This window comes from Piliocolobus tephrosceles, unplaced genomic scaffold (assembly GCF_002776525.5).
Source record: "Piliocolobus tephrosceles isolate RC106 unplaced genomic scaffold, ASM277652v3 unscaffolded_21206, whole genome shotgun sequence".
Classification (NCBI taxonomy): Eukaryota; Metazoa; Chordata; class Mammalia; order Primates; family Cercopithecidae; genus Piliocolobus; species Piliocolobus tephrosceles.
The window spans coordinates 1-10,324 of record NW_022303429.1 but is presented as its reverse complement, the minus strand read 5'-3'; the positions used below and the strand labels follow the sequence as shown (position 1 = coordinate 10,324).

Here is a 10,324-nt window from a genome sequence, read left to right as displayed (position 1 = left end):
AACTAGCCGGGTGAGGTGGCGGGCGCCTGTAGTCCCAGCTACTCCGGAGGCTGAGGCAGGAGAATGGCGTAAACCCGGGAGGCGGAGCTTGCAGTGAGCTGAGATCTGGCCACTGCACTCCAGCCTGGGCGACAGAGCGAGACTCCGTCTCAAAAAAAAAAAAAAAGAAAGAAAGAAAGAAAATTAGCCATGTGTGGTGATGTGCATGGGTCTGTAGTCCCAGCTACTTGGGGAATGCTGAGGTGGGAGGATCACTTGAGCCTGAGATTGACACTTCATTGAGCTGTGTTTGCACACTGCACCACTCCAGCCTGGACAATGCAGCAAGACCCCGTCCAAAAAAAAAAAAAGTAGTATCTTGTGACAGTGTTTAGAGGAAGTTATGCGTGTGATAAAGCTGTATAAACCACACACACATACGCGCTCAGATGAGTGCATGTAAAACCGGTGAGACCTGTGTCCTTCCACTGTGCTGGTTCTGAGGTTGCACTGCAGTTATGCGAGATGTAAACACAGCTGGGGGACTAGGTGAAGGGCGCATTGGACCTCCTTGTACCTTCCCGTGAATCAATAATTATTAATAAATAAAACGTTTTAAAAATCACAATGAAGGCCAGGCATGGTGGCTCACGCCTGTAATACCAGCACTTTGGGAGGCCAAGGCAGGTGGATCACCTGGGGTCAGAAGTTCGAGACCAGCCTGGCCAACATGGTGAAACCCCATCTCTATTAAAACTACAAAAATTAGTCGGGCGTGGTCGTGGGCACCTGTAATCGCAGCTCTCGGGAGGCTGGGGCAGGAGAATTGTTTGAAGCTGAGATTTCACCACTGCACTCCAGCCTGGGAGATAGAGCAGGACTCTGCCTCAAAAGAAAAATAAGAGTAATTTTTTTTTTTTTTTTTTTTGAGACGGAGTCACGCTCTGTCTCCCAGGCTGGAGTGCAGTGGCCGGATCTCAGCTCACTGCAAGCTCCGCCTCCCGGGTTCATGTCATTCTCCTGCCTCAGCCTCCTGAGTAGCTGGGACTACAGGCGCCTGCCACCTCGCCCGGCTAGTTTTTTTTTTTTTTAGTTTTTTGTAGTTTTTAGTAGAGACGGGGTTTCACCGTGTTAGCCAGGATGGTCTCGATCTCCTGACCTCGTGATCCGCCCGCGTCGGCCTCCCAAAGTGCTGGGATTACAGGCTTGAGCCACCGCGCCTGGCCAATAAAAGTAATTTTTAAAAGAGGATGTCTCAAAACCCATGGTCACCTGGATAAATAGAGGAGGGAGTCCAAGGCAGGTGCTATGCTGCCTGCAGCTAGAGCTGGGATTCCACCATCTTCACATTTGACCAGGAGGATATAGCACTAACCACGGCCCTCTCCCACCTCCTGGGGTCCTGGCAAGCCAGACTTCACCTTACACAGATAGGGAGAGTGAGGTCCTGTGGGTTCCTCCCTTTATAAAATAGAGCTCTTAGTGCCTGTCCAACCTCCTCAGCCAGCTGCAGTAACTACATGGTGCAGCCAGGCCCTCCAGATCTCTTGAGGGAAGTGTTGAAATGTTCCCATAATGCCCTGGCGTCCTTCTCGTGAAAGTCTAGACTCTTCCCACAGCCCACCAGGCACTGTTTGACCCCCGGCGACCTTCAACTTCACTGGCCACCCTCCTTCTGCTCCCTCCACTCCTGCCAGCCAGGCCTCACCTGTTCCTGCTTCAGCGTCTTTGCTGGTCCCCCTGCCCAGTGCTCCGCCCCAAGTCCCCTTGGAGCTGGCCTCTCCCCGGCTTCCCACGTCAGCAAACACGTCGGCTTCTGAGTCAGACCCCAGAGGTCTGGGACTCCCAGGCACGTCACTTTTGTGATGCAGGTTTATCTCCTGCGTAGGGAGCACGTGTCTGCAATGATTTGATCCACTTCTTCATAGACAGTCATCGTCCCCGGTGGGTTATGAGTTCTGAGCGGGCAGGGACTCTGGGGCTTGTGTCTGTCACTGCTATGTCCCCAGCATCAGGGCAGGGCCAGGCATACAGTGGTGCCTCTTGCATACTGGACGAATGAATAAATGAACCAATGAAAACATGAATGAATGGTGTCTCAGTTCTTCCTTCCAGTCTGTGCCTGAACTAAGGCCTTACCTCTTTAGCTCAGACCCCTGCCCCAGCCTCCTCTGGGTTGGGGGTGGGGGGTTGGGGGCTGGGGTGGCAGATGGGACAAGCAGGGAAGGTCCCCTGACGTGGTTTGGCTCTGTGTCCCCACCCAAATCTCATGTTGAATTGTAGTCCCGTGTTGGAGGTAGTGCCTGGTGGGAGGCGACTGGATCACGACGGTGTATCCTCATGAATGGTTTAGCACCACCTCCTCAGTCCTGTCTCATAACAGAGTTCTCACAAGATCCTGTGGTTTAAAAGTGTGTGGCACCTCCTCCCCTGTGCTCCTGCTCCAGCCAAGTGACCTGCCTGCTCCCTTCTGCCTTCCGCCATGACCGTAAGTTTCCCAGAAGCAGCAGCTGCCATGCTTCCTGTACAGGCTGCGGAACCATGAGCCAATTAAACCTCTTTTCTCTATCAATTACCTGTCTCAGACATTACTATTTTTGGGGGGGTGGCGGTAGGGGGTGGAACAGAGTTTCACTCTTGTTGCCCAGGCTGGAGCACAATGGTATGATCTCAGCTCATTGCAACCTCCGCCTCCCGGTTCAAGTGATCCTCCTGCCTCAGCCTCCCGAGTAGTTGGGATTACAGACTCCCGCCACCATGCCCAGATAACTTGTTGTTGTTGTTGTTTGTGTTTTGTTTTTGTTTTTTGAGACAAAGTCTCGCTCTGTCGCCCAGGCTGGAGTGCAATGGTGCGATCTTGTCTCACTGCAAGCTCTGCCACCCGGGTTTACGCCATTCTCCTGCCTCAGCCTCCCGAGTAGCTGGGACTACAGGCGCCCGCCGCCACACCCGGCTAATTTTTTGTATTTTTAGTAGAGACGGGGTTTTCCATGTTAGCCAGGCTGGTCTCAAACTTCTGGCCTCAGGTGATCTGCCCTTCTCAGCCTCCCAAAGTGCTGGGATTACAGGCATGAGCCACTGCATCCAGCCCGGCCTGGGTATTTCTTTATGGCATTGCAAGAATGGACTAATACAGTACCCTCTGCCCCAACACCACTGGGCCTGCAAGGAAATTGCCCAAGTTTACAGGAAGTCCAGCTGGGAGAATGTCCCCAGCTAATGTGCACAGAGTGAATCTGGAAACCGAGGCCCCAGAAAAAAGCCACATGGAGACATCTCCAAGCAGAGTCCCAGACCGGTCCTGCCTTGCCTCCCCTGCTGCATATCCTCACCCCGCTCCCTCCACCTCCCACCACCATTCCATTCCTCATTTCCTACACAGGTCCCCTCCTCCACCCTTCATCCCTTCCCTCACTTCCTACACCCATCACCTCCTCCATCCTTCACCCCATCCTGCACCTCCCCACCCTTCCTGATTCTTTGCAGGTGGTGAGCTGACACCCCACCCCCACCACAGAGACGGGCACCATGCTGGTGGGGAATGCAGGATCCACTTTTTTATTGCAGGAAGACTATGTCTAGAGCGAAGGCTACACAGACCCCACAATGGGGGAGTGGGGGCACCCACATGCGGGGGGAGAGGGGGTGGGGGCGGAGTCACAGCAAGCATGGCCTGGCACAGTCCCCAGCACCAGGGATGCCCAGGCAGTATGGGCCAGCAGCCAGGGCAGGCTCAGGCCCCCTCCTATTGCAGATCCCCTCTCTCCCCAGGGTCTGGGCAGGATCTGGGGTGGGAGAGGCCTGGAGGTGGGCAGGGCCCCAGGGAGATTGTGCTATCAGGGTGTGTCCCTGAGAAAGGGCCGCAGACCCCTGCCCAGCCTCACTCTCTCCGGCACCTTCAGAGCCCAGAAGCTACTGCCAGGACAGGAGAGGAGGCAATGTCAGCTGCTGGTGGGCCCTGGGCCAGCCCAAGTTTTGGGGGGACCCAGCTCTGCTCAGACACAATGCCAGCTCTTCTGGGAGCCCAGTCCATGTGCTGGATAGCAACACACACACACATATGCACACTCCCTCTCTCTGAGTGTGTCCAGTAAACATTTGTTGAGTAAACACTCACATGAACACAGAGGAAAACAAACATGCTTGTACGAAATCAGACACGAGCAACATGTTATCTACATAGTCCCATGTACCAAATCAGACGTGAGCAACATGTTATCTACATAGTCCCATGTACCAAATCAGACACGAGCAACATGTTATCTACATAGTCCCATGTACCAAATCAGACGTAAGCAATATGTTATCTACATAGCCCCACCTGGCCACATGACTACAGAGACACATGCGTGCAATCTCTCTCTCTCTCTCAGTGTACAAAAGTGTGCACACACACACACATGCTGGTTCCTCACACCCAATAAGACCAACACCTCCATTTCACCTTCCCTCGCTGATTAGCTGCTGTGCTCCAAGCCCCACTATGGAGAGACCCACATGGCACAGAACAAAGAGCAGCTTCCAGCCAACAGCCAGCGAGGAACTGAGGCCCTCAGTCTTTCAACAGTAAGGGACTGAATGCTGCAACAACCACATGAGCTTAGAAGCAAATCCTTCCCCGATCAGGCCTTCAGATGAGACCTCTGCCTGGCCAATGCTTTGATTGCAGCCTCCTGAGATCCCCAGTAGAGGACCCAGTGAACCTGCACACAGGCTCTGACCTGTAGAATCTGTGAGATAATAAACATGTGTTGTTTCTGGTTGCTCCATTTGTGGTCATTGGTTACACAGCAATATCCAACTGATACAGATTTGGGACCAAAAGTCACATGGCTAGAGAGTCATGTTGCTGTTGAGTGGGACAGAGATCGTGTCCCTCAATCAAGACAAACATATTTACAGATAAATGCTCTCAGATAAACCATATCACCCACTCCCCAAAATAGAGTCATGCTCATACAGGCACAAAGACTCACACAGACACATCACAAATATCCAGTCTTGTTGACAACCACACACAGATATCTACAACCACCCACCTTTCTACAGACCCTACACCACTATTACACACACAGACTGCCACGAAAACATACCATCCCTGACAGACACACACAGGTATACACGCAGATGCACGTAGATACAAGTCGCCCATCCACGCACCCCAGGTTGCACAAATACACCGAATACACTGTTCCATAGTCACTTCCGCGTATGTTGGACACAACCCTGTGGGGTCACATGAGTGTGGCGTCACTCAGACTCTCTCACAAAAACACCCAGAACCTCATGGCTGCAGATACACCTGACTCCAGGACGCCACCTTCCCGGGTGGGTCCTGCTCTCTGGGGCACAGGTGGTGGGGAGGAAGTGGGCGGGGTAGACCTCTGCCTGGAGGCCCCTCGGATCCTGCTGGTGCTGGGTCCTATCGGCTGTCCCTCTATGGGGGTGTAATTGATGTCTCTCTGGCCAGTGCCCCGGGCACCCCCTCCTGAGCACCCCAGGTCCCCACCCACCATGCGTTGCTAACGTCTCTGTCTTGGTGGAAGAGACGGGTCCCCGGGTGGACGTGTCTGGGAAGCCCCTCCACTTTCATGGTGCCTCTCTGACCGGGCAGTTGTGCTGTGGATGTGGCCGGTCCCGGGGGTGGGACTCGGGGCTGGCAGGGGCACTGCTGCAGGCCCTGTGGTTATTGCCTGGTGGCCTGAGGCCCATCCCGCGGGCCCCACACCTCGGTGTGAAGACAGAGGAGAGAGGGGCGTTCTGGGACCGGAGGAGGGGCACAGATCACAGGTCGTGAGGGGCCGGGTGGGCTTGGATGTATGTTAACACCAAACAGGAGAAAAAAGAAAAAAATATCTGAGGCTGATGTGCATTTACAACTCCCCCCTCCCCCGGAAGGTCACAGTGATCAAATGTGAGGGACAGGACGCGCAGGTCTGGCTGGGGACACCCCAGGGAAAGAGATGGAGATGGGGAAACGCAGCCTCCTCTGATCCCCGCGGGAACAAGCAGCTCCTCTTGCCAGCTCCCCGTCCTGTTTTCCCATCTGCAGGACAAGGGGGCCACCTCCAGCTCTTGGTTTTGGGGGGGGTACAGACAGAACAGGAGGGTGGAAAGAGAGCGGGGGAGGAACAAGAGCCCCAGCCCTGCCTCGGGATGGGCAGGGGCAGCGGAGGGGGGTGGCCTCGGTCTCCCCAGCCGAGGTGTCGGAGGAAGGATGAGAGAAGAGGAGGAGGCCAAGGACGGTGTCAGTGTTGGGGGAGGCAGCGGGGGCCGGGGCCAGTGGGGGTGGGCGGCGGGCAGGCGGGCGTTCCGGGCTCACATGAGGGTGCATTTGCCCTTGACGCGGTCTGTCCTCTTCTGCTTCCCGGAGCGCTTGCCGTCGATGTTGAGGCTCATGTTCCGGCGGGTCTCCAGCGTCAGCAGCTCCTGGAAGAGCTCCTTGACGTTGTAGTTCATCTTGGCCGAGGTCTCCATGAAGGCGCACTTCCACTCCTGGGCCACCGCCTGCGCCTCGCGCGTGTCCACCTCCCGCTGCGTCTCGTCGCACTTGTTGCCCACGAGCATCACGGGGATGTCCTCCACGCTGCCCTTGATCTGCACGATGAGCTTGTAGATGGGCCCCAGCTCCTCCAGCGACTGCTTGCTGGTGACCGAGAACACCAGGATGAAGGCGTGGCCCTTGGAGATGGACAAGCGCTGCATGGCCGGGAACTGGTGGCTGCCGGTGGTGTCCGTGATCTGCAGCGTGCACACGCTCTTGTCGCAGCTGATCACCTGCCGGTAGGTGTCCTCAATGGTGGGAATGTACGTGTCGCGGAACGTGCCCTTCACGAAGCGCAGCACCAGCGAGCTCTTGCCCACGCCGCCCGCCCCGAACACCACCACGCGGTAGTCATTACTCTGTTCCGGCATCTTCCCCGCGGCGGGTGGGGCGCCGGGGCTGGGAGGGTCTGGTGCCGGCTGCAAGAACCCCAGACCGAGCCTGTGCGGAGAGGAGGGTCAGATGTCAAAGGCCACCCAGGCTGGAGGGGGCAGCCCCACGCCCTAGGGAGAGAGGTGGACAGGGCAGCTTCTCAGGGGAGGTAGCTGCTGTGCCTCCTGCCTCCTGAAAAGGCCCATCTGCTTGCCGTGGCTGACTTTGCAGTTCTGTCCCGCGGGCGGGCGCACAGCCAACACCCTTTGCTTACTTCTCTCCAACCAAATCTGGGGCCTGAGCTTCCCCGGGGGACGCTGAGCTAGGAGAGGCGTGAGAGATGCTGGGATGCCCACGAAACTCCTTCCCCTGGTGCGGGTGTCCCTTCCAGGCTGTGCGGCTTCCTCCTCTCTTCCCAGCGCGGCAGGGGCCCCTGGAAGCTAGCAGGCCTGGCTTCCACCTCTGGCTCCACACCTGCCTGACTCTGAGGCCTTGCTGAGCCATTGTGCCACCCTGAGCCTGTTCGGTGGATCAAACGGTGCCTGTCTCCAACAACCACGGGTCCCCTGCTCTTCCCCCACCCCAGAGATGGCAAACCCTCGTGGAAAACGCACATGGTGCAGAGTTTAAGATGCATGTGTCAGGGCCGCAGCCCTAGGTATGATGAATCAGTCGGCCAGGGCAACAGCCCTGGGAACTTGTATTTTATTTTATTCTTCTTATGTATTTATTTATTTATTTTTAGACAGAGTTTCGCTCTTGATGCCCAGGCTGGAGTGCAGTGGCGCAATCTCGGCTCATTGCAACTTCCGCCTCCCGGGTTCAAGCTATTCTCCTGCCTCAGCTTCCCAAGCAGCTGGGACTACAGGCATGCGCCACCACGCCCAGCTAATTTTATATTTTTAGTGGAGACGGGGTTTCTCCATGTTGGTCAGGCAGGTCTCGAACTCCTGACCTCAGGTGATCTGCCAACCTCGGCCTCCCAAAGTGCTGGGGTTACAGGCATGAGCTACCGCACCTGGCCTTCTTCTTATTTTTTTTAAGACCAAGTCTCGTTCTGTTGCCCAGGCTGGAGTTCAGCGGTGCAATCTCAGCTCGCTGCAACCTCTGCCTCCTCGGTTCAAGCAATTCTCCTGCCTCAGCCTCCAGAGTAACTGATACTACAGTCACGCACCACCACATCCGGCTAATTTTTGTATTTTTAGTAGAGACGGGGTATCGCCATGTTGGCCAGGCTGGTCTTGAACTCCTGACCTCAGGTGATCCTCCCGCCTCAGGCTCCCAAAGTGCTGGGATTCCAGGCGTGAGCCACCGCATCCAGCTGGAACTTGTATTTTAAGGCTGCTCTCCTCACCTCCCATAAATGGGATCCCGAGGTTGGGAGTCTGAGAACCACAATTTGCAAATCAGGGCGCCAATTTCCAATAGCCACCCCGGGAGGCAGGTCTTGCAGCCCAAGTGGGACACAAAAATACAAAACCAGAAGCTGAATGGGAAAATCCCCGCTCCCTAAATTATAAAATCAAACTATGGCCTGGCATGCCCTAGGCCTTCCCGTTCAGGTCTGATGGATCCTTAGGAATAGCGCTTCCTGGGAGGGGGTCCTTTTAGCCCCTCTCTTCTCTCTTGGGCTCAGAGAGGTCCAGCAGCCTGAGGAGGTCACGCAGCACAGCGGATCCTGAAATGATGGAGGTGGGGAGAGAACCCTGGGGGAAAGGCAGGTGGCTTATCTCCAGAATTTATGTCCTCCCCTCCTCTTCCTCCTTCCAGTCTCTGGGATGGGGGTGGGGAGTCCCCCAGCAAGGTGGTCTACAGTGGGAGAAAAGGAGGCACCAGTTTCTACCTGCTGCTGCACTTGGGGTGCGGTTATGTTTATGGGGAGGGTCCAGAAGTTCCCCAGGAGCCAGTGGTTTGAACCTAAACAGGCAAATTCAAGTCCCAAAGCCTCCTTTTTCTCTTGTGTGAAATGCAAGCCACTGTTGGGACAAGTAAGGTGACAAGGTGGAGAAAGGTCCCAGGCAGTGCCCCGTACGGCAGAGACTCGGATCACAACAGTGATCACAATGACAAGGGCTCCGGGCCGCTAGGCAGGGCACTTGGCTGTGCCAGTTGGTTGCAAAGGCACCTTCTGGATTATCAAGGGTAACAGATTTGCCAGAAAAAGAAAACAGGATGATGAAAGCGCCAGCTGACACAGTCCCCAGTTGTGATGGGCCAGGCAAACTTCTGGGCGCCTCGGCAATGCCAACTCATGTGATTGGCTGCCGGGTGTGTGGACTCCATGCATAGTAATTCTTGGCATTCGGAGGAGGCTGGGGGTGCTGGTGGTTGGGGGGAGGCAGCCTGCGCTGCAGACCCTGCCCTTTCCTGGGTGGGCGCCCTGAGAGGCAGGAACGCTGCTGTGCAGAAAGATGCCACCAAGATGGGCCTGGGGTCCTAAGGGCCACGGGTTCTGTGGACCCAGACCCAGCCTTTGCCTTGCTGTGGGCGCTGGAGCTCCAGCCCCCATCAGCAGCACTGTCCTCCCCCATTAGCCCCGCTGGGTCTGGAATTCCTGACTGGGAAGGCGCTTGCACTCAAGAGCCCTGAAGCCCACGAAGGCCACGCGGCTTCCCACCTCCACCTCCTGGGGGATGCGGGTGGAGGGAGGGGGTTGTGGGCACTGAGGCAGGAGCAGGAGGGGCTGGCTCAAGGTCACAGAGCAGGGGGATGGAGGCGCATAGCTGGGCTGGAAGCCCACCCTGCTTGGCTACACTCCCGGGGTTTCCCGCCTGTGCCGGGCAGCCCACCCCCAGACACCCAGGCAGGGCCAATGTACCCCGGCCCTGGGTCCCTGAAACCCGGCTCCTGGCCGGACACGGAATGGTTGGTGGGGGCGGGGGTGTCCAAGCAAGCTCAGGGTCCGGAAAGCAGAGAGAGCCGCGACCCAGGGGTCTAGCAGGGGTCACGCCTGACCAAGGGTGGGGCGGGGGTCTGACCCAGGGCCTCCTGACCGGTGAGGGGTCTGATGGAGAGAGGGCCTGCTCTAGGGGGCCGAGGGCGCAGAGGCACAGTGCGGGGCCAGCTCAGGGGCGCCCCTTGACTCAGGAGGACCTCAGTGGTGGAGAGGAGGAGCCCACCCCGGGAAGGGGCGCGGAGGGAGGGGCTTGGCTGGGCAGCGGGGTGGAGGGCGAAGTGGGCAGCTGCGGGAGGGAGGAGGCCCTGCCCGAGGGGACCAATGCGGAGAGGGGCGGCGGGGTGGGCCTCGGGGGGGGGGGGGGGGGGGGGCGGGGGGCGGCCCAGGGGGGGCCGCGGGGGGGCCGGCCGGGCTGGCGGGATGGGACCGGGGGCGCCCGGCCAGGGGCCCTGGAGTCAGGCGGGGAAGGCCCCGGCCCCGAGGCCCGGGAGGGTGGGGCCGGGACAAAGGAGGGACGCGCGGCGGGGAGGACG

At 57.5% G+C, this 10,324-nt stretch overlaps 1 protein-coding gene across 1 annotated transcript; it reads right to left on the bottom strand.

Annotated features, from left to right (window-relative positions):
- Nucleotides 1-4,301: 4,301 nt before the first annotated feature.
- Nucleotides 4,302-8,277, bottom strand: DIRAS1 (DIRAS family GTPase 1). The gene is made up of 2 exons (XM_023183688.2): nt 8,250-8,277; nt 4,302-6,964 (listed from the first exon to the last, which is right to left on the bottom strand). The coding sequence occupies exon 2, from the start codon at nt 6,892-6,894 to the stop codon at nt 6,298-6,300; it is 597 nt and encodes a 198-aa protein (XP_023039456.1). The 5' UTR covers nt 6,895-6,964; nt 8,250-8,277; the 3' UTR covers nt 4,302-6,297.
- Nucleotides 8,278-10,324: the final 2,047 nt, after the last annotated feature.